Source organism: Andrena cerasifolii, chromosome 15, assembly GCF_050908995.1.
Source record: "Andrena cerasifolii isolate SP2316 chromosome 15, iyAndCera1_principal, whole genome shotgun sequence".
NCBI lineage: Eukaryota > Metazoa > Arthropoda > Insecta > Hymenoptera > Andrenidae > Andrena > Andrena cerasifolii.
This window is the reverse complement of record NC_135132.1, coordinates 1274697-1299956: the sequence shown is the minus strand read 5'-3', so window position 1 is coordinate 1299956 and position 25260 is coordinate 1274697. Positions and strand designations below refer to the sequence as shown.

Genomic DNA, 25260 nt, shown 5'->3' with positions numbered 1-25260 from the left:
TATAGAATAATTTCACGCAACAAACAACCGAATAACTATTACAGTTTCGACACAAAAGATGTTCAAAGTTGAAAATTTGCAGTTTTTTAAAAAAGCAAATTTCTCAAAAACTAAGGGCGATGGCGACAAACGGTTTACGGATTCGTTTTCAGCGCACAAAAATCTATAAGGTACGGCTATTGAATCTTACAGACCAAAGTGGCTGTTGGACAGTGTAACAGAACAAAATATTTATGATACAAAAACGAATATGTGATCAAAATTGATATACTGTTTAAATTTTAAGAAACACTGTTAGTTTATATGCACATTATGACAATGTATCAACAAATAAGCATAGTATTTAATTATTTTAGTTACAAGACCTTGCGGTTAGGTGTATACAGAGGAACGTCAGGAAGTGGATGTCCGTAAGAGAATGGCCGTGGTGGAGATTATACGTGAAAGTTGCACCTTTATTGAATGTTCATCGGACCGAAGATCAATTAAAGGCAAAAACGGTGAGCCCATAATTCGTATTTTCATTAATAATAGTTTTTATCTTGATTTGTCGAAGCAAACTGGAAAAACGCGCACAAACATAGCACAAATGGAATAAAATTTAATTTCTGTAATTTCATTAGTATAAAGAAATGTTGTTCAACTTGCTTGTTGAAATCGATATAAATTATTTTGCTTTTACGAACAGGAGGAGCTCGAGATACTCAGGACAAAGGTTGAAAGACTCGAACAGGAACGCAATCACCTGAAACATGACAACGATAGATTGGAGGCTAAAGTATGTTAAAATTTATTTGTTGGCTTTTTTCATTTTATTAATTTGTAATCGTTTCCAACTATTTCAAAGGCAAGCCTTATCTGAACTGTATGGTAATTAGGGAATACAATCCCGGTCGTTATTTACTATCCCGCGGTTTTTTAAAGTCTATCTCGGGATTCCGGGACTAATCCCGGGATTGGGTAATAGAAAATTTCAGTAATTAAAATGATTTATTATGTGTTAAAATTTGGCATCTTTATTTAAAGTAAACAAACTTACTTTCTATTATTAGTCGGAAACATAAGTTAAAATCATTTTTAACAACGAAAACAGTAGAACAATGTAGAATAATAAAGTCTCAATGAGTAGATAATATTTTTGGAAATGCGAACAAAGAAACAGCGAAGCACCTAAAGTACATGTCTACAATGTTTCAACTTTACGTGTTCAGACAAGTTGCAATTTGAGAAAGTCAGAATATTATTGTAAAAATAAATATAGTTTAGTTAGTTATATGCGCCTTAATATTATTATTTAAATAAATCATCATTATTATTATTATTATTGTCCTTACTATTATGAAATGACTATGCTTCTTTATTCTGTTTATTTTTATATTTTTCAGGCGTTCATAAAGTAATTCACATTTTTTAAAAAATCACGAAATTCTCGGGATTAATTATATAAAATCCCGGGATTTTTGGAATCCAAAATACAGCCGGGATTGTATTCTCTAATGGTAATACATTATACCTACTTCTAGCCTTCCTTGTCCATTGTCCATTTGATTGTTACATCGAATCAAATGGGTCTTAAATACTAAGTATCTATGTCACTTTCAACCAAACTCGTCATTTAATGTTACCGCCCTTATTGTTGAAAATTCTGAACATATACTTAGATACTTAATTAATTCGATTCTGTCTGTTTACATAATATCATTTCGTTAGACACTCAAGAGTTTCCAATGTCACAATTGCAGTGCTGGATAAAAGCATTGGCACTGTACGCAATTCAGTAAACAAACAATAGTAATTATTTATTGATGAAATTTGTCCTACATATTTACTTTGTATAGATCCCTTTTTACAATATTTTATTTGCCTATATGCACAACAGAACTACACAAACAAAATAGATGACACAAAATTAGTTAAAAAAAGTAAGGTGCACCAGTGAAAGACTTATTCTAAAATTTTGTTTTAACAAATAAACATCAATATTTCCATAAACTAAACTGTGTAAATACAGTATTTATACAATAACTCCTTCCAAATGTAAAATGGTTGTAAAACACATTTTTACTAGTTCTGTGTTATTATTTCGTTTATGCAGGTTTGTAACATTCTAAATAAAGAAATTCTATAAAAAAAAAGTATATACCAGAAACATTTTTTTCAAGAGCTTCAAATGTTTGCACGATTTTGATTTAACACGGTCTAGAAAAAATTGAATTCGCTTTGCGCACGATTTTTTTATCCAACGCGGTCCAATAAGTTTGTCTTTTTAAAAATGTTCACTTTTAATTCGACGAAAAAATATTCCCACTTATTTTTCTAGGCAATTGCTCTGAATTAAAAATATTTTTAGAATCTGCATTTAAGTTTGCCACACACTCTCTCTCAAGTAAATGATTGGTTTGTTTTTTTACGTGTTACTTGAACGTGTGTAATGATAATTACTTTTCCATTCCGACTTTATGGAGTAACTGATGCAGTCAGAAAAAATTAAATTCCAGGCTTGACGATTTGTTTGTATGCTACATTTTTTTTATATGCATCGCTTATTCCGCGAAATTTTCAGGAACGTGGGTATCTAGCGTGCAAAAACAAAATTAAGTGTATATACTTTCGTCCAGCACTGCATACTGTGGCTAGTGTACGTTTGATTGTTTGTTAAAAAATCGAAGCAACATCCTCCGAAGAGCACTATTCGGCTACCTAATCATGACACTCGTACCGTTCCATTGTGTTCACTGTGGCAGACGAAGCGTGTTGCCAGTGGACGTTTATCGCGTTATGAATTTCCTCGGCAGACCACCGCGGCGTCGATGTATTTATACCGTTCCGTAGTGGCATAAATGTTCCAGTGACCGACATTCTCTCATCGTCTTGTCTGAAAATTCCTTATACGACCTTGGCATTGTGTCCTACATCATTTCGTATTTATCATTCAATCGCGGTTGAACGAATCACTCTGACATTTTGTTCTCTCCTTCGGACACTATATTCTGCTACGTTCATCTTTCGTGATCATCTTTTTCGTTTTTTGTACAGCCACTTTTCTGCCCGTTAATTTTTTTTTCATTCTTTTCTTACTCTTATCTTTTGCTGGCTAAGACTTTTCTTGGAGACTCTGCAAGAGATTTGGCATTCGTCCAGAATTGTGGCTGAATCTCTTGCTCCCTCATAGTTCTCCCTATCCGTTCTTCTATCTTCTTCACTCTCTATTTCACTTAGAATAACTCCGAGGTGACCGTCGTCTTCTCTAACAGACGCAATCGGCCCGCGTATCGGCTGACCCAAGAAGAGGCAGTTGCACCGCGACTCCCTCTCGATACGGGCGTTGCCGTTCGATGTTACGCAATTAAATGCTCGTGACGAGACGCTCGATGATCCGATCGACCCGAAAACGAAATTGAAATGCCGACGATACACAAATCGACCACAGAACCTTCTCCCGCGCGAGCACGTTGATTATCTTGTGCTAAGGAGAGCAGCCCGTCCTGCGCATAAAGTGATTCGTATTGTATATCAATTTCAATTAATTAATAACGAAAACATCGTAATCTCACTCCTTGCAGTTTTCATATGACATTCTTGCATATATGTTATTTTTATTTTTTCTTTCCTTGCTTCGCATTAGTACTTGTTGCAATTTCAATAAATCGTAAGTTTGTTGTATTATAACAATGATGCTGGCTATGCGACACAAGTTACAAACACCAGTGCAACTCGGTCTCAAAGTGCACGAGTAATTAAGCGTGTACGTAGTCTACTTCATTGGCACAAAACCATTTAAGGTTCTAAGTTCGGTTCTTCTTTCGAGTCACCCAATTTCGAATTTTTAAACGGAAATCGTGTCACCTTTTTTTAATGCACAGTGTTATCAGCAAAACGTTACCGGCAATAGTTTGAATTGGGCTGCTGAATGGTCGGGGAGGTGAAATACCGCCACAATGCCGTCTGTGCCAGTATCATACTCAAACGTGGTGTCCCCCACCTCGAAACATACTTCGCCAACTTTCGAAGAGCCACTATCAAGCAAAGAACTAAACGAGAAAGCCAACGAATTGTGCGACTCGGTGCTTGCCAACTTATCGAGATCCGTGGAGACGAGTAACCTCGTGAAAAGACCACCGTTACCGCCGTGCATCCTGAGAAGGCCGGCCAGTAGAACACATGTGGTAGGCTCAAGCTCGATAAGGAGTCTGTCGCCTTCCAGTCTTTCATCCAATTTGTCTTACCGCTCTAAATCCTTATCTATCTCGCCAAGACCGCGTTCAAGGATCGATTCCCCAACAAATTTCTCAACTCCTCCAAGAAGGGTGTATCCTATGGAGAATGCTGCCCCTGTAGACATAGCGGAGGAAGCATCTATCAAGGAACAGGCTCCAGTGGTTTTCGATGCCAGCCTAAATTTTGTTCTGGGCTTTGAGACACAAAAGGTCAGGCAATCCTTTAAGCCTACCGCATCTCATCTGGAGCCAGCAACTGCCTCTTCGTATCTGTCGTCGAAAATATCCCAGTTCTTGAAGAGAACGGATCATGTAATGGATGAATGGAGAAGGCTGGGCCACAGAGATGACGCAGATAACGATCTGTGCTTTCTGTCGGCGATTCAACCAAACGACAGACCTAGATGTGGCATAGGTAGAAGCCAAAGCGCTACGAATATTATGATACGTGGCTTTCAATATTACAGCAGATCGAACAGTGTCGCGAGAAGTTCTTGCTCCAGGCGTTCCTTGTCACGCGCTTCGGAAGACAGAACTATTTCCGATAGCGTTGGCCAAGAGGTACATAAACGTAGAAAGTACAGTAGGAGCAATTAATATTTCTAAGATAAAAGTTTATCATTCATTCCACCTACATCCAGGAAACTTGCGATACTTTTTTATTAGACTTCCTAACCGCTGTTCGTCATTACTGTATCTTTATTAATTGTAGAAAATGTCTGCAAAAATACGGAAATCATAAATCATACTTGTTTGTTTGTCATGTTACATACAATTTTTCTTCAATATTGTAAATTGTAGAAAAACGTAAAACGTCTGTAAAATAATGTGTTTTTTCCTACAGGAGTGTATATCGTCACATAGCTTGCATATAGATAATAATGGAGCGAACGTTAACTCTTTGCACTCCATATTATTTACTGGATAATCTATCAGAAATCTTTTGCTCAATGCTATACGAAACTTTAATTTAACTCGGCGGGAGGCGCTACTGAGTAAAATTTACCACAGAGGCGCTAGTTGCGAAAATATGAAGAGTGTTTGAGTTTTTGTTACAATTTTTTAAAGAACTTTAATAAAGATTTTAAGATATTTCATAAATTTTCTTTGATTCTTAAAACACTGTACTTTAACATAAAAATTACAAAGTTAAAAAAAAATATTCTGCAACCGTGGTTTTTTACGTTTCAATTTTGGGTATTTTTGACCTTGTAGCGACAAGCTGTGTTACAATATGGGGTGTGCCTGCCGCCGGGTTAAATGTTGTCATATTTGAGAGGCGTGTATGCAGCGTAAAGAGTTAAATGTAGTTTGTTCAGAAAAATGAATCCGAATTAATCTCTAAAATGTGTTATGGCACGACGAAAAAAAATCCGAAGCTGCTTCGAAATATCAATGGCGTTCAGTTTTCAGAAAAACTATGAATAATACGTATACGAGGAGTAGTGGAAAACTTCGTGGCCCAGCAGAGGAGGAGTGTCTTAAGAATTTTCTTTGTATTATTATTCAACATTAGCTCCCTTTCAAATCTCTACCTGGTACAGGTTCTCGTCGTAAGCTGTAAAATACTGCGATGTGGCTGCTAAGGCCGCTATGTTTTCAAATGACCCTCTTCCAAAGAGACATGTGACCATGATTATGTTTATTATTAATTAATGAAGCTGGGCGCTTAATCAGGAAGTTAATTATATTAGGTACACGTTCTTATTTTACTTTCTAACTTATTTTCTTTATATTTTCTACTCCAGTTAAGCGAAATGACTGCCGACTTCGCGGAAGAACATTCAACTTCAACGTTGGCAGCGGAGAGAATCGACGCGGAAACTTCGGAACGTTTACGTCTTGAAAGAGAGCTTCAAGATGTGACTGAGGCTAATAAGAGTCTTCAGCAGGCTACAGAACGTCTGGAAATGGAACTTTTATACGCGAGGGCTGCCGATTTAAATGGAATTGCATCGGACGCGGAGGACGGTGAAGATGGGGGAGTTTATAAGCAGAGGTACGAACACGCCGTGAGAGAACTTGAGTTCACGAAAAGAAAAATGGCGCAACAGCACGAAGATGACCTCGAACAACTAGTGGGGCTTAAGAAACAATTGGAGAAAAAGGTGCGTACGCTAAAGTTGGCGATCTTAATTCAAACTTATGTGAGAAGTGAAATTTGTTAATGTTTCATAAAATTAAAAGAGTAAAGTTTAAATGTAATCTTCGAACTATTTAAAGAACTTTGAACTATTTAACAGTATTTGGAAATAGTCATTTTAGTTTTCAATGTAAACTACACCTTATGTACACGCATAAATTTAAACAAGTGATATGAATAAGTAAATGTATAATATAATAACGCGTGTTAATGGTATTTGTCATACTTTAGTTAGCTGATGCTTACGAAGAAGTTGAAGAACAACGTCAAGTTGTTGGACAATGGAAACGACGCGTGCAAAAGTTGAACGGTGAAATGCATGACCTGAGACTTCTGCTAGAAGAACAAACAGCCAGAAATAATCTTTTAGAGAAGAAACAACGCAAGTACGTGACCTTTCAAATTTGAATACCTATTTCCTTCATTGGTACTTCAATTCAATAAGTGCTCTCATTTCTAGTCACATACATATATACAGGTCGCTTTAAAATTAATTTTGATTTTTTAACTAAAATATTTATAAGAGCGATATATCGTACCAAATACAGCTTTATTTCTTACTAACTGTATATAGTAATTTGATAGCATTTGTGCATCATTAGTAATGTGATGTCAGAATCGTTTAGGAAAGTCCCTTTTCAAAATTTATTTTTCAGAAAGGCTTGAGATGAGTAGTTATGTAGGGAGATTTCAGGAATTGAAAAATTTTAATGTTTTCACCTGGAGTATCATTAATGTTCTATTCTCATTGTATCGGATGGCAACAAGTGTTTCTGGCAGTGCGCCAGGCCGGTAACGTTGTCCGTTCGCAGGCATCAGCGTTTAGTTGGGCGTTTGATGTGTGCAGAACCTATTGTGATTGACTATTCCAAAAATAGGTTTACGATCGCCCTGAAACTGGGATCTCGTTACTAGTTTGAGCAAAGAAATTAATTGCAGAAAGCGTATTTAAATGTTTGGTCGGTGCAAAACAATCAAAGTTTTTATTAAAATTTCTGATAAAAACACCAGAAGTTGTGGTAAAAAACGACATGGTAATTATTTAGAAGTTTCCCATCCTTACCGATTTCAATGATTTTTGGATATGTTATCAAGATCAAGATTCTGAACAAGTTTTTCCTATACCTGTTACCGCCGCACGGTCTTCGTTTTCGAGATATTTGCAAGAAACTTCTGTTGATTTATTCCGACGCAACGCATTCCACTTTCCAACTTGTCCCGGGTATTAGTATTGGTTGGGGCTAGATTAATGCGGGGGCGCGTAAAGCATGATAGCGAACTGATGTGAGTTTAGAGATTTGAACCAGAGACTTGCGGATGCCCGTCAACACCTCGACTCATATCGGTTCGCCATCATGCTTTACGCGCCCGCTCGCGGACGCGCGCCCCCCGCTCTAATCTAGCTCCAACCAATACTAATACCCGGGGCAAGTTGGAAAGTGGAATGCGTTGCGCCGGAATAAGTCAAAAGCATTTTTTCGCGAATATCTCGAAAACGAAGGTCGAGCGGCGGTAACATGTATAGGAAAAAATTCTTCAGAATCGTGTCCCCGACAACATATCGAAAAATCATTGAAATCGGTGAAGATGGAAAACTTCTAAATAATTACCAAAGACATTTCCATGCACCTAACATCATCTAACAGTGAGCGAACAAACTATTTCACCGAACTAATATGTTTCTAATTATTAATCTTATGCCTAAAACGATATGGTAATGTCGCGAAATATATGTTAGGTTTTTTTATCAGACTATCGCTAAAGGTCGTCTAATAATTATTATTATTCAACTTAAATCAATTATTTAAAGGCCTATATTTGGCCTGTTGTTCTGGGGGGTAATTTTTAAGATTTTGAATGGAACGGATTATAGGGTCAAGGAATTTGAGAGTTTTTCACATATTTACTCGTAGTTGAAAAGAATATAGAAAATGTCGGTTAGTTATATTCATTTAACACTGACAAATCCCCAAAAAATTGGATTTAAAAAACTATCACTGTAGCTGCCAAATACAGTAAATCCTCGTTATAGCCCCGACTTTATCATGCGTGGTACACCCGGACGGCAACTTCGTGTCAACTGTTTCGTTCCCTCCCGCTCGCCCTTTGGTATTCTTACCCGCGGCATTGGCCACACGGAATAGTACGCCCGCCGCCAGCTCCGTTTGTCGAGTTTAATACGAATATTTACTGTACTTGAAAATTTCGGTCCAACTATTTGCGACATTGCAGAGAGTATGGATAAGGCAAATTGATCTTCATCGCTGTATAGTTGAAAGGTTATACTCCTTACATCTCCAGCAGCCAGTCCGTAAAAACTCTACCATTTTCATACAGTATTCAACCATCATCTCATCCATCAAACACAATCACATCTTTAAGGAAAACACACCTCTAAGGACTGGAGATGCAGGGTGTGATTCAATTCACGCATACTGCGCATAGACTTCAGGTAGTAATGGTGATTGGTGGTTCATGCAGTGAGTGAATAGGGTTCATACGGTGAGTGTATAGACTGCATAACCTGATTGGAGTATTCGAATTCGAACAACTACGCATGCGCCCATTATGTGCATTGGCTGCCTATGGTTTGATTTTCTGTAGTTGCTGCACGCATCATGCACTAGAAAGTTGGAGGATTCTAGGGAATTCTACGAATTAGGTTATGCAGTCTATTCACTCACTGCATGAACCACCAATCACCATTGCCTGCAGTCTATGCGCAGTATGCGTGAATTGAAACACACCCACCGTGACTATGCCCCCGCCCCACGCGCCTCGTTCCTGTTCCATGTATCACTGTCCAACAGTCATTTTGATCCGTAAAGCCGCGTATTCACCTGTGCATTCGCTCCGAATGTGCATCGGGCGCGCACCGATTTTTTGCTCGTTCGGAACTCGGCGCGCGTCCGGCGCGCGTTTGGGGTTGAGTGAAATTTGCGGCGTCCACTCCATGGTATTGTTCGGACGCGAATGCATGCTTTGATGCACTGCCAGCAAGCGGATCGGCCCGAACGAGCAAACAATCGGTGCGCGCCCGATGCACATTCGAGGCGGATACACAGGTGAATACCCGGCTTAACATTCAACAGCCCTTTCTTATAGACTTGTGTGCGCTGAAAATGAATCGGCAAACCGTTTGTCGTCATCACGTTGAACAACTTTGAACATCTTTTGTGTTCAAACAGTAATAGTTATTAACACAACGATGTAAGTTATTATTAACTTATAAACATTTAAATATGTTTAAAAAGCGATCAAAGGGAAAAGGACAAACGAAACACCAATTTTTGCAGATATCTTTCTATATATTACAAAAACTAAGTGTTTAGTAGAAAATCTGACTACTCCACGCGATGCAGCAGACATTTTTCTTCCGGAAACCATCAACAGAAGTGGTAAAACACCTTTTGCTTTCCACTACCGCTCAGCGTCACAGAATCGCGTAACGCACGTGGCTACCACTCTCCGCGGAGCACGTTTTACCAAACTCTTCAGTTTCTGTATTGTAAACAAATGGTATGTTACCTCTTCTGCTGTAGCTCCAGTTCTTAGAGATGTTTTCCCTGCGTTTCACAGCACAACACATCCCTCTATATTGGTTTCTAGCAAATAAGAAGTGCTTTTACGTTATATTATACGCATCAGAACGCAACAGATACGAAACCGTTACATATTCTGCGTATGTCAACATTTTGGTATTTTTCACCAATGCGAAAATTCAAGGCCAGGTTTAGAACAGACGATACAAACCGATCGAGCTAAAATTGTACACGTGTATTACTGTCACGGGTGGGCAAGTTTTCGGCACTATTACGATTCGGTCCGACGAAAAACGTGTTTTTCGCTACACCCTATTAGACAATTATGAACTAGAGAATGCAAATTTTAGTTGGAACTACCTGCAACTTTTAAATTTATTCGGATTTAAACAAATAGACAACCGAGCTTTTGTAGCGTACAGGACGCAGTTAAAATAATTACTTATTTTATTTTTATTGTATATTTATTATATTTACTTATGTTATATTTATAGTAAGTAGTAAATGGGTTTATTTTTTGCCTTTCGGCCTCAAAATGGGGTTACGTGTGTAGTGTGTGTAAGTGTTTCTGGGACGGTTAACTCAAAATTGTGCTATCGTTTAAGCTACTTCCTTCATCTTGGGCTTCTTTTCTTCTCCCTTTTCCCCACCACCAAACGCATCCACTCCACTCCTTCTTGTTCTCCCTTTAGTATCCCTCTTATTGTTGAAGTTTCCATTTTCAGCTCCTTGCAGTCTTGTAGCGTGTGACCTAGCGTCTCTCTAGCCCCTTTACATAGTCTGCATACTGTCCCTTTTTCTTCCTTCCAGTACTTATTTCCCCGCTCTTCGTTCCCTCATCTAAACCTTGCGATCATGCATTGGTCTATGCCTCTTTAGTTTCCGTTTAGATGCTTTGCTCTCGGGCTATCCCTGATTTCTGTGTAATATACGTTACCGGCTAGTATTCTGTCGTATTGCCATTGAACCTGTTCTGCCCTGTCTCCTTGCACTAATTCATTCCCCTGTCATTTCCTCCCATTTCGACTTTTTCTCTTCTTGCTTTACGTCTGTTTCTTTCCAACATTCTTGTTCAGGTGTTTCGTTTCCCTGATAGCCAGATCTGGCAGCAGAATCTGACGTCAGAACTGCAGCAGTCTGTGTCCGCATTTGGCTGCGTTCTGATGTGCAGAGCCTGAGGTGCAGTGCCTGATGATAGGCACAGCAACAGCGCCATCTGAGATCCAGAATTACCAAGCAATTGCATACAGATGGCGCTGTTGCTGTGCCTAGCAGACGGCGAAATCTGCTGTCGATCTGCTGTCCATCTGACATCAGGCACTGCACCTCAGGCTCTGCACATCAGAACGCAGCCAAATGTGGACACAGACTGCTGCAGTTCTGACGTCAGATTCTGCGCTCCCGTGCCAGACCGTGCTCCCAATCTGATGTCAGATTGGAGACAGATGGTTATCAGGGTTCCTCCTCATATTTTATCTTTACTTTGTTCCCTTTTGTTTCCTTCAAAATTAGAAATGCTGGTGTATTGACATCCAAACCTAAAGTCCATCTTATGTACTTCTGTATTTTCTCTACTTTTTCTGCTTCCGTCCATCCCCAAATTTCTGACGCGTACATCAAGATACTTTTAACTATGCTTTTGAATATTCTCATTCTTCTCTCGAAATTGTTCTTGAACATTCTTTGTATTATTCCCCATATCTGCGCCATTGCCATTCTTGCTTTCTTTATGGCTTCTCTTATATGCATCTATCTTCCCTCATTTTTCTGTAAATTATAGGTACCCTAAGTATTTAAACTCCTTTACTTCTTCCAGAGTATTCTCCTGCTAGACCCATTCCTCTATCTTTTTCTTCCCTCTTCCTTTATGGAAAATCAAAATCTCTGATTTTTCTGCGTTCAGTTGCAACTCTTTCCCTTCGAGGTATTTTCCAAATCTTCTTATCATGTCCTTAAGATCCTTTGTTTCATTTGCTAGAATTTTTCTTTTCCTACTCTAACTTCTCCTGCTTGGTTTTTCCTCGTGGTTTCCTTCAGATCTGCTACATATATTGCAAAATAACGTTAGACTCGGTGGAGCCTTATCCCTTTTGTTGTCCAGAATTTGGATGACATTTTTCATTTGCTTTCATCGTATTTCTTGTTTCTCTGTAAATTTCTCCGATTCTCATCCTCAAACGTTTACTTTTTTGCTTTCTTCCATGACGTTCTGAAGTTTTACTCTATTCAGTTTGTAAAATGCAGCGCTTAGGTCTGCAAATAGGTATACAGCTGCCTCCTTTTTCTGTATTTCTCTGTTGGCTACATAGTTCAGAATAAAAATGTTGTCTATTATCAACCTATCGCTCCTGAATCCTGCTTGTGTTTCTGGTATTATGCGGTTCTTCTCCAATTCCTCTTTTAATCTATTTTCCAGGACCATAGCATATATTTTTTACGCTGTGTTTAGGATCGCTATACCCCTATAATTGCTCACCGTTTGTTCGCACGGCACACGCGTGAAAATTATAGAATTTTGCTTTCGAGGTTGTAAGGCTAGATTCACCGGTTGGTACGCGTATAAGCCGGACGATCTATCACCCGCCAAATTAATATTGGGTGACTGTTTAAATTATTACGTGTCGATTCTGATCTGAACGATGATCTGAGAAGTTTAGCTCTGCTTGTGCTGATGGTCCGAATGCTGACCTCATCAAACACACCGAACCGTACTATTCGCGAGCTCATTGACTTCTGGTCTTGTCCACCTTTTCGATGTCAAAGGTGGACAAGACATCTGATTTTTGGGAGGCGCCAAAAATGCCTGATTGGCTTAGCTTTGCTTGAAGAGGAGGAACCTTCCCTCTACGATTTCGGTGATGGAGGAGGAATCCTCTCCTTCTTCGTGACGTAGCGGAGGGAAAACCGGACATCTGGCTAACAAACCTCGCTAGGTTGATCGGCCGGAGCGTCTCGCCGGGGTCGCGGTTTATGATTGTATTGTCCCGCGAGTCAGCGGTGGTCGACGGTATGTACCGTTTTGAAGTTACCGTACACCACCCGCTGACAGAGCAATCAACGGATTTTCCCAGAGCGAGGACGGTCGAAGTGTCCAAAAAAATAGCACGATGCCGAATTGCCACCTATTAGACATCTGGCAGGCAAATGCTCCCCAAGACTTCGACGGTAAGCAATTGCCTAGTAATAAAGTGTCGCTGAATTTCTGCCTCGCTCTGAGCCCCCCTTTGTTCCCGTAAGACGGAACACCGTTTCTTTATCTGCTGTTTTGAATATTGATGAAATCACCCCTTCTTTCCACCTCTCCGGGAACCCTTCTCCCTTCCACACTTTATTGAAAATTTCTGTGATTCTTTTTACTATTTTCTCGTTACCGAACATTCAGGTTTCATTTTCTATTTTGTCTTCCCCTGCTGCTATCTTCTTTTTTAACCCTTCGTGGTCACATCGGGTGTATTGTACCCCAAGAATAATTTTCGAGTTAAAGTGTCGTATCTTTACGACTTCTAAAGGGTATCTATCGCAAGAAAAAAAAATTAAAAAATCGTTTTTTCCCCACAACCGTGGAAAATTGTTCATTTTCAACTACAAATTTTATCATATCAAAATTTACATTTCTAGAAAAAGACTATTACACCATGATTGTGTAAGTATTACGAACGTACAATTATCGCTGAAAAGTTAAAAGATTCAAAAATACGAAAATGGTAATTCAAAAAATAACGCTGGGGTACAGTGAACCCTGTGTGACCAACTTGTGATCATAAGAAGGTGTGACCACGAAGGGTTAATTTCCTGATTTGTTCTTTTACTTCTTCTTCTGTTATTTTCCCCTCCCCCTCCGTGTTGTTTATTTCTTCCCCCTTCCCTACTTCCTTTTTACAGTAGACGCCTTCTAGCAATGTTTTGAAATGTTCCTTCCATTCCTTTAAATTTATTTTATTGGAGATTTCTATTCTTTTCTTTCTTTCTTTATTTATATATTCCAATATTTGAGTTTTTCCTTTTAATTGCATTATCTCATTTTCTGTATTATCTTGTAATTCCCTCCTCCTTTGTGCGCACACTTTTTTGTACTCCCTTCTTTTCTTCTTGTAGTCTTCTTTCTCTCCTTTACCCCTTCTCTAGTTCCTCAAGGATTTCCTGACTTCCATTTTATTTTTTGTACAATTCGAATTCCACCACTTAAAGTTGCTCAATTTCCATTTTTTTAATTTTTAATTCTTCTTTCCGTAGTGCATTATTTACTTTTCCTTCTAATTCTTCTACCATTTCATTCACCTCCGTCCTATTAAAGTTTATTTTGTTTATTTCCATTTGAAACTCTATATTATATTTATACTATATTTTATTTTTTTAAATTTTTTTTATTTACAGAGACATTTGATTATTTTTTGTGTCATTTACCACATTTCAGTTATATTAATTACATTAACTGTATTTTGGTTGAAAATATCGACATGACAGCTGTAGTTTATTGATTTATAATAATAGAATAATACATAGTAATATAATTAATACGAAGGTACGTCTCTACAAATTTTACAAAGCGTTCATGTTACGAACGAACAACCGAAGATTGGGATGCCCGAATGCCCGGGAAGACCTCCATCGATAAGGCGCGTCTTCATTGCCGAAAAAGAAAAACGCCATGAGGCTAATTTCCAACAACAGTGTTTTAAATTTTGGGCACAAACAGCGTGTTTCCAGTCCACTGTGCCGTTTGACTACCACTACTCGACCTCTTGACTTGTCCCGCGTGCACAGCAAGCGGTTTAAACGCTTATAACTAACAAATGAAGCCTCAACTGCAATATCGTTATTCATGATTTCTTATTCTGGTGTCTAGAATCACCTCTTAAACTTATTCCCACGTGTAGCTGAACACCCTGTATGTTATTCTGAACAACTCATATACCAAATAGTAGCATTCACTGTTCATAATTGATACCCACTAATTTTATTCGCGGAATTCAAAATCATTATTAATTTTTCAACTTATGAAGACATATGTATCTACATTAGTAATTACGTACAATCAAATACAAAATTATATATGAAGAACTTAACTTCCACGCATAATCAACTCTATAGGTACATATTTTATATTTTTTTATTCTTAAGATATAGCAACACTTCTGTTCTCGTAATAACCTCTTTTTCTCTGAGTTCATTTTATTCTTATAACACCCCTGATCAATCGAAGCTTGTTGTTTTTCAAGTAGCTCAAAAGGATTTGAGTAAATATTTCAAATCCAATAGCAGGGATGTAAGTAAGTACTTAGTTAAAACGTTCAAGCTGCTCAAATTATTGGGGAAAATGGATTTTTTTCAAGCTTGCTTGAATCATTCAGCAACTTAGGCACTCGAGTACCTACATGGTTTGGTTAGAATAATTTTGACCCGAGTTCAATAAATTTTCAAACTACTTGGACAGTTCTAGTTATCACCCCTATCAGAAAGAAAAGTAAAAACATTAACTTGACAAAATAGTGGCGCTGTAAAGAAAATATAGCGTATATTGTTTAAATATTTTTCTGCTTCTATGGAGCGCAAAAATGTATATTGCACATATATATTGACTTAAGTTTGATTCTAGTAGGGGTAACATACAGGGTGTCCCAGAATTGAGAGACAATCCGGAATATGCAATATCTTAATGCAAGAAGACATCGAAAAGTCGTTTACCGTTTTGGGATCCGAGTGGAACTTCCGGGACGCGCAATTTAAAGCCGAGTCAGCTGAGCGCACGGTAGCATACACTGGCACGCACACGCAGGAGGCGCGCGGTGATACAGTTCACACACAGAGTAGAGCCGACCGCGCGCGCTGTTTCAAACCGTGAAAATAGATTAGGGGCGCCTGGACCTAAGCTAGACCCATTTTCACGGTTTGAACCAGCGCGGTCGGCTCTACTCTGTTTGTGAACCTGTATCTACATGCGCCTCCTACGTGTGCGTGCTAGGGGTTACTGCTCCGCGTCAGCTGTTTCGGCTTTAAATTGCGCGGCCCGGATATTCTACCACTGATATTGAATTGTTAACGTCTCGAGAACGAAGCCTCGGATCCCAAAACGGTAAAGGACTTTTTGATGTCGTTTTTGCATGAAGAGTTTGCATGTTTCGGATTGTCCCATTATTTTGGGACACTCTGTATGTACATATATGCACCTACTTTATATTCATGTAAAGTTAACGCGTGGCTACACCCTACGCTTGTACTAGCAACAAGCAAGTCGGCATGCATCGAAGGAAATTGCGTAGAATAGCAAATGAAAATGACAGCTGGTTTTAGGTATATCATCACGGATTGATTTTAAGGCTTTTAAAGCCTTGGCCCGTTTTTTTTCAAACAAATCATTCCTGCGTTGGATATTTCTTTCTCTCCGTCTTCTACTTTTTTATTACTATTCGCGGTAGTGATTATTATGTAGTACATAATACTATGCAAGCACGGTCCGTATATCGTAGTAGATAATATAACTGGAATGGTACTGATTATGTATAAAAAGCAAATAGTGGATATAACAATTTTACTTCACAGAAGGTTTCCTTCTTGAGGAAATCAATTTTGAATTTGTTTGGTACTCGTGAATGTGACTAAGAATCGACAGAGTACAATAGTAAATCCCATACAACTATGAATGGAAGGAGTACTTTTGTACAATCGAAATTGAATAGTAACAAGTGCACGCGTACTTGACGAGTTTTCAAAATGGATTTTTTTAAAAACATAACTGTCTTGAAAAAAAATGTTATTTTACAGTTTCGACTTAGTTATGCACAATGATTCGTTTCATTCTCAGTGAATGAATTGTGCTAATTTTTAGTAAGGTGCATGCGAACCAAACTTACTGAAACCGATTTTTTTTCGAACAGCACGCGTCTTATGAATAAATTGTATTCCAAATTTTCCATTTATTCTTTCATGTAGAATCACTACTTGCTTATTTGTGTCATCTACTACGAAACGTACTGTATATAGTGTAGGTCATAATGTTTTTGTAAAGCTGGAAATCCATTCACTTCAACCTTGCGCCTCAAACCATCAAACATTTGCAATTTTGTTATTTTATTGAATTAACACAATTAGGGGAACACATTTTCTAAATCTTAAGCTATAAAAAAGGGATTTAAAAAATGGATTTTTTTGACGTACCAAATGGAAATATTCCCTTAAAATTTCTTATGTCAAGACCCATTCAAAATTCTAATGTGTTTAAATAATTTCTTCATTTTCAACGTTATAGTCTTAATTATCGTTAACTGTATAATTATTATTATAAATATTGTAGTTTGAATATTTATTTAATTAGGTTTGACTCGGAGACTCAGAATCTGATGAATGATCTACGACAAGAAAAAGTACAACGCGAACGACTGGCTAGGGAAAAAGAAATTGCAATCGCAGAAAAGTTTACCATAGAACAAAATCTCAGCGTAAGTATATCCACCTATACGCTCTCATAGTGATTTTCCGTTCCATTTTTCCTTTACTGAAATGAGTATATTATAGTACTTCAGCTATGCATATTTCACTCACTTCGTGAACTTCACTTTTGTATCCTTTATTTTTGAAATTAGGATGCAAGACTAGAAATTGAATTAAAAGAAGAAAGATTGCGTACCTTAAGCCAAGAACTTGAGGAACTGACATTTGGCGGTAAAACCGAAGAAGAAGTAGCACAATTAAAGAAAGCTAAGCACGAATTAGAAAAAAGAGTAAAGGATCAAGAAGAAGAACTCGACGATCTCGCTGGTCAAGTGCAGCTGCTCCAGCAAGCAAAGCTGAGACTTGAAATGAGCATTGAGCAACAGCGCAAGGAAATGCGGAAGGAAATGCAACAAAGAGACGAAGAATTGGACGAAGTGCGCGGTAATGCGCTTAAAAAAGTCAAAGCCTTAGAATCACAATTGGAAACAGAACACGAAGAGAGAACAATACTGCTTCGCGAAAAACACGAGTTAGACCGACGTTTGGTAGCTATTGAAGAACAAGATCGAGCTGAGCGCGTTGCAGAAGCGGACATCATGCAGAGGTATCTTGGTGAAACTTGTTTCTTTATTTTAGCGAAAATCTTATGAAATGATACGAAGCTCTTCTCTTCATTCTTCATTAATAGGGCCTCACAGCTATGAAACAAACAATTTAATAAATTTAATACGTTGACTGTCACGGGCACCATTTCTGGTACATAATAATCTTATCAATCATTGTTACTGATAAAACTATAACTACAGCCCCTGAGGTCACGATATAATTGTTGGTCCAGTAGTAATGCTTATTCAGCAGTCTCACTTTTATCCGTTATTAGACACATTTTACAGTATTTGGTGCATACGTGTCAGTGTGTATCAATTCTGGTGCATATGGGCTTCAGAGGCCAAGTATACTGTGTTCGATATATGGTACACGCATCATGTTGTGGCAAGCCCATCAAAATATGCTTGGCAGTCAACGCATTAAAATCCATTACCAGTTTACAATCTGAAAATTTCAAATTCCTATATCTCGTGTACTTGAATGTCGAAACATTAGTTACGGTTACACGATCGACCAACAGAACGTACACACACGCTCGCGCTTACGCACGAGAACCGTGCATGGATGACTTTTCCCATAGATTGTACGTTAATTGTAAATGTTCTAGGTAATACATTTCCGAAGTTTTACGAGACTCATACGAGAGTGCCCTTTGGTGTCAAATGATACAATTTTTCCATTATAGATAGAAATAAGGATTCCTCGAATCACAAAATTAATAGTAGCATATAAAGGCAGAGTTAAACATGTGCAACGCACCTTGGAGAACACCCTTGAAAGGGTCCATTTTAATGTGTCGACGCATAATGAAGGACCGCGTGCAGTATGAAGCGTGTGGACCTGATTCTGGTTGCGCACGGCTTTGCGCATGTTTTGTCCGTCTCTTAAGCCGGATCCAGACTTGAATGCGTATACGCTGAGCAGGCTGAGCGCGCACGAATGACGCATGCCGAGGGGTCGAAAGTGCCATTGTATCTTTCTTCGCCAACTTCTGTGCTTAGCTTAGCCCACTCCGCAGTCGTAAAGATGGTGTGATGAGCTAAATAAACTTACAGCTCAACCCTCCGAGCCAATCCTGTTTACCAATACAGGGTGATTCTCCAGCGACGCCTGTCAAAGAGGTACCGCCTGGTACCCCGTGGCGAGGACCATTTTGAACCAAAAAGTCAGAAATGTCCAAGAGTTCCGCATTTCTCATCAGGTCTTTGCGAAGACGACGTCAATTGATTCCTTATGTTTCAACGATGAAACTAAGACCAAGAACGACGTAATTCGGACCATAATGAAGGAAATTTCGTGAAAAATTGATTTATATCATTTCAAGCTGAATTCGTTAAAAATAGTCTCGTGTGATTTTTTAACACACCAGCGAGTCGGTTAGGCTGTATGAATTAAGAACAATGCAGGGTGTAGTGAAGAAAAGAAATACAAATTATTCAGTAAAATAGAGCTTTAAAGTCTTTCATATGGTAATTGCATTATATGGTTGAAAATGTCATTTTTAGATTTTTGATTAACTGTTTATGACAATATTAGCAATGGATTAAATCCATTCACACAGATCCATCCTTCATGATTAAAAAAAAAGACGCAAGTCCATACCTTCAATAATTTAAGTCATTAAAATTAATTTCTGTAGGCGGGTTTCGTAAAAATTGCCGAAAGCAGGTAACTTTGAAGATTTGTATTTTTTAAATAAATTCGAATCTGCAAAAATGAGGACTTAACCCTCCCTAATTTCATATGGACTACCATATATTTCAATATCATGAAAATCCGAGACATCGATGATTTTAGAAAAGTATCACATCTGCTTCTATCTTCCACGCTAAATGCAATGCACTTCAAACTTCCTTTGATGCGTGGAAGGAAACCGACAACGGTCGGCTCAGACCATGTGCCTTCGCCGGCATTCGCGAGTCGGGTCGCATGCGCCGAGTCACCACGAATGACACGTCCACATTAGCATATGTGTTCACGCTCACCCTTTCGGAGGACCTCGTGCAGTTTGAAGCGTGTGGACCTGATTCTGGTTGCGCACGGCTTTGCGCATGTCTCTTAGACATGTTTAACCCTGCCTTTACATTAGTGCGGGAAACATTGTTCGGAAAAGTAAACATTTACGTTATAAACGTACAACACATAATGTATGAGAATATTTAGTGGTAACGAAATAAACTATAGCAAATATTCATCTGTATCTACTGTATCTCGTGTTTGAATGCGTGTATATGTGTATTCACGTGTAACAGTTTCCTAACATTTAATTAGCACGCATCGCAAGTGAAATTTTTAAATTTTAATAACAAAAAACCGAAGTCTCAGATTTCGAAACAATCAAAGATCTTTGTATTATTTTTATGCGAACAATTTGCATGATCTAGTTTATCCCACAATTTTGGTTTATTCCCTTTATCTTGTCATAATATTTATAATTTATTTGTATATCAGATTGAAGAGAGACTTTAAACGGACAAAAGCATTGCTTAGAGATGCTCAAACAATGCTTGAAAGGTCGAAAGGTGACTCAACAGGCAAAGCAGCTTTACGGCAATTGAAGAATCAGTTAGAAGATGCTGAGTGTGCTAGAGCAGCTGCAGTTAAAGCAAAACAAGCATTGGAACAAGAATGGAACGAGTCACAAGCTTCGCTAGAAGAAGCACTTCGTCAACGTTCCGAAGCCGAAGAACGAGCAAATGTGGCCAACCGTGAACGAACTGAATTACTCTCGCAATTAGAAGAAAATGAAGAAGAGCTTGCACAAGTAAGCGTTTTATTTGATTACTTAAACTTTTATTCTGGAGTGTGACATCAGCAGCTTCTGCACGATAAAAGACAATGAGAGAGTGAAACAATATCAATTTTATGCGATTGATCATATAATTAACGTTAGTTTAAATTAAATTTACATTAAGCACTACATTTATTTTGTTACTTCATTTGTAATTAGTAATTAAACTCGTAGAAATATAAAACAAAATTTTAGATATTGTATTCGCAGTCTAACGGTAAAATTGGATTTCTTTATGGCGTTCCAAATTATTTTATAATCTAAGATTTACATATATAACTAATTACATGGTGTTACAAGGTCTTAAAGAAGTATCGAGCAGCAGTTCAACAAGTATCAGCGGAACAAGGGCAGTTACAAGAAGCGCAAGTACAAATTGTTGCTCTAGAAGCTGAAAAATCGTCACTAAAGGACCAGCTTTCAGAATTGACACAACGATTGGAATCTGTTGAGCAACTGGGCGATCCTACGGCAAACAGTCTTGCTACAAGACGACTTGAGTTCCGCGCTAAAGAGCTTGAAAGTAAACTTGAATTGGAACAAACGACAAGGGCGCGTTTGGAAGTAGGTTGCATTATATTTATTAGGATTATGAATCCTATTACAAATTCTATGTATTTATATATTTGTCATTTCTTTATTTTTCACAATAACGTTGTAAGGTATACAATTAACAACGTAGTTCATTTGAGCGTTTGCTCAATCTGTTTGTTACAGACTCAAATAACAAGATTGAAAGAAAATGTTGATAAACTGCAATCTGAATCAGCCTTATTGAGGACAAAGGAACAAACTGCTCAAGATGCAGCAAGACGTTTACAAAGATCATTACGCGAGGCAAGAGACGAAGGTAGTTCTGCACTGGCGCGTGAACAAGAGTCCACGCGAGCTCGTCGCGAATTAGAGAAATCTCTTGAGGCTGCAGAAGCGGAGACCAAAGTTGCTAGAGACGATCTCAGATTAGCCCTCCAAAGAATCGACGATCTGCAAAGCGCTATTCAAGGTGAACTTGATTTGGATTGTAGCGAAGAAGCAACAACTGAAAACAGCGACAGGTATACATAAAATCTCATTTAAATTCAGATGAGCAATATTACATGTGACAACCAGCTAAGTTAGTGTTAGCACAAACTCAATTCAATTAAAATATGTAATTTAATAATAATCCCTTCACCTTGAAGAAAAAAAGAACAAGTTCGCATTCTTTTGCTGCTGTGTGTACTATGTAGATTATAGAAGACATATAATATAATAGAATAATAGTAGTTCTTTAAATAAATGTTTCTGATCAAACTTGCTTTGGTTCAAGGTGGGCATCTTTTGGGTAATATATCTTTCATCCAGGTGGAACCGCTTCCGAGATTTTGCAGACATTATCATTTTTTTAGATGGTACACTCTTTCAACGAATGTGCAGACACGCTTTTAGTATTGAAGCCAATATTGTTTTCCTTAATTTTGGAACCCCTCTTCCTCAAGTTTTGTTTGCACTCCTCCAATATTAAAACCATGCCCACAAATTCGTTGGCTGTGTAATCTCACTATTAATACGAATTCTAAAACGAAGTGAAATTAATTCCATAACACAAGACCTAAATTATCCTAGATCAGGGTTGACTAACTGGTGGCTCGCGAGCCAGTGGGGGTTCCTCCGCTTTGTTGCTACGCTGAACGGCCCCCCTCCATACCTACCAGACTCTGACGATCACAGTGGATTCTTCCTTCTTTCCTTCTCTTTTCGACTGCGATCGTCAGAGTCTGGTAGGTATGGAGTGTAACAGTAAGGCGGAGGTGCCCCCGGTGGCCTGCGAGCCACTAGTTAGTCAACCCTGTCCTAGATGGTGTGAACATCCTAGGTCATTAAATTTATCTGTGCATTACTGATAACTGTAGATAAAAAATGTGTATAATTTCATTGAAAAGAATGAAGGTGACCTTCAAACTTTATAAGCGACTTCATCTGGTGCAAACTTATATTGATCAAAAGTTGCATCGCCTGTAAACAGAGTCAGTTTTATCTGTACCATCTTTTTAAGCAATTACTAGGTTTTAAGATATTCGTATGGAAAAAGTAAAATGATTCACTGTGGGTACTTCTAGTTTCTAAAATAACTGGCGTATAGCCCGTTGAAAAATCAAGTATGCCAATGCGATATGTGAATGGTGAACAGCCCGCGTGACGATAAAGCTCAACTACGTAGTCTCGGTTATTTAACATTTAAGAATAAAGTTGAATATGGTAATTTAGTAAGTCCAAGTAGATTAAAATTTGCTCACCCCTCCGGAGGGATTTTCCAGTTGCTAAGCTACCCATGTATCCTTTTGGGGTAAAAGCTGACTGCATGCCAAATTTCAGCTTCCCATGCCTTACGGTATTTTAGATATTTTTGGTCAGACACAGGATCCCAACTGACAATTATATAGAGTAATGATTGATGATGAATATATTAAGATGAGGATTTTTTTACTTTCTGTACGCTGGTTTTAGGATAATATTTCTTGTATTCCAGCTATAATTTCGACTTCATGTTCTTAATTCATTTTTTTTTTAATTTGTAACATATTTGCTCTTTACAAGTTTCATTTTCATCTATTTGTAGTGATTGATCCGAGCTGTTATCGGATCGCAAGTCCGATGAAAGTAAGGCTGAAGAATCGACTGACGTGCCTATAGTTGAGGCATCTACTCACCAATCCTTAATCATCGATGGGACAATCGAGGATTAAGTCGCGGAAAGGAAAAGGTACGAGGTAAAACAAGGGAGGAGAATGATATAAATACACATGCTAGTTCATGATAGATACATTTTGTTTCTCTGTCAATGTCGTCACCGCTGTCGATCAATATTGAAGTATTATTTTCGTGATTGTGAATTTAAATTAAAGGGTGGAAATCAAATTAAAGGTTATCTTTTATAAGAGTCTGCAATCAATAGAGCGAAATTCTTACGCGTAAACTGGAGCGACAAGTAAAATCAATATTTTGTACAAATCTTTACACGGCTTTACTTGTGGCTCTTTCGTTTATCAAAATCGTAACGAAGTTTGTAGGTACTAACCATATATCTAAGAAAATGTAAGTGTCGTGGCTATTTGTATTTTGCTTCGTAATGTGCGTTTTGGTGCTACTTTATCCGATAGTAGTTTTCGTCGACATACGATGTCGTTGTTCCAGTCTTCCAAAGGAAATCGAGCTTTTCGATGCTATAACGTGAAAGCGTACATATCCACGCCTATAATAACCATCTCATCGCCTTCCTGATGGCGTTGTATGAATACAAGAAGTTCATATGTGCAACGTAAATGGAAATTGAAGCAGAACCTTATTTCTTTATAAATGAAAAGCATTTTCCGTAATCTTTGACACTTCGCTACCTGGCTAACAATGTTGGCTATTTTTTACAATTTGTATTATAAGATGCGACTCACAATTCTGTTCTTTTATTTCGTATAGGGACTCTCGTGTAACTTATTGCTTTGTAAAATGCAGATATCTTATTTAATTAAATTAGTTGTCTATTTATTTCCCCAAATCCCATCTATAAAAATATGCTGTTGATAAGGCAACAATTTTTATAACAATAAGTCACATTATCTAATTTTTAATAAGGTCAAGAAAATAGTTCTGTAATCTATGTTTACTCTTTCTAAGTATGAAAATTTAAAATGCCAACACAATTAATGTATTTAACTGAATTATAATTTTAGCACAGCTATTATGTGCCATGAAACTTAATTTGTTGTATAACAAAAACTGCGTTGCGTTGCTATTGAAAAATAAGTTTTATGTGTGAAATAGATTTCTTTCATCTGGATGTGCATTTTTAAGGAACTCTTGTCCTATAGTTTAAGGATGGCGAACCTTTTTATCTGCGCGGGCAAACAATTTATAAATAATATTTATGGAATTGCTGACGTGCCCGGCAGTTTTTAATAGGGGAAAGATTAGTAGAAAATGAATCATTGCAAATTTTATTGAGGCAAGTTTAAAAATTAACAGATTTTCATAAGAATTAACCAGAGTTGGGCATGAACTAAATAAAAAATTATTTAAATAACGGATCAAATAAAAGTTATTTCAACTTAAGATTACTTGACACAGTTAATTTTTTTATTCGACGAATAAAGTTAACCCGGTGCAATTTTATTCGACTCATGACGAATAATTTCTTGCCCATCTCTGAAATTATAATTCCAGAGATAACTCATAACTTGACATTCACATTGTGGTATAGCCAAAAATATATTCGTACGTGTATCTAACCATATAATAATTGTTTAAGATTAATATACAGATATTACTGATAGCACCTGCAAATCATTCACGTACTAGCAAAACTTTCGTACGTGCCATCTCTGACCCGCGTGCCATAGGTTCATCACCTCTGCTATAGTTCATAGACACTGCGTATACATCATTAATACGATACATTTGGAGAGATTGGGAACTGGTATAATATCGATTCTAATTTTTTAAATAGCTTCAAGGAACAATAATGTTAAATAACAGTTATAGAGAACCATTTCG

General features: G+C 37.8%; 1 protein-coding gene across 15 annotated transcripts in view; it reads left to right on the top strand.

The window, feature by feature from the left end:
- LOC143377162 (unconventional myosin-XVIIIa) overlaps nt 1-24240 on the top strand; it is a 390650-nt gene extending 366410 nt beyond the window's left edge. For 11 of the 15 annotated variants that reach the window (XM_076828160.1, XM_076828159.1, XM_076828157.1 and 8 more), the window contains 10 exons: nt 357-500; nt 689-778; nt 5966-6325; nt 6592-6746; nt 17215-17338; nt 17483-17937; nt 20394-20706; nt 21034-21297; nt 21451-21788; nt 23333-24240. In XM_076828160.1, the coding sequence (XP_076684275.1) occupies nt 357-500; nt 689-778; nt 5966-6325; nt 6592-6746; nt 17215-17338; nt 17483-17937; nt 20394-20706; nt 21034-21297; nt 21451-21788; nt 23333-23339 (2250 nt within the window). In that variant the 3' untranslated portion in view covers nt 23340-24240. Of the gene's footprint in view, nt 1-356; nt 501-688; nt 779-3366; nt 3509-3863; nt 4779-5965; nt 6326-6591; nt 6747-17214; nt 17339-17482; nt 17938-20393; nt 20707-21033; nt 21298-21450; nt 21789-23332 lie in introns of those variants that run through there. The other 4 variants (XM_076828166.1, XM_076828167.1, XM_076828170.1 and 1 more) reach the window with 4 other exon arrangements.
- Nucleotides 24241-25260: the final 1020 nt, after the last annotated feature.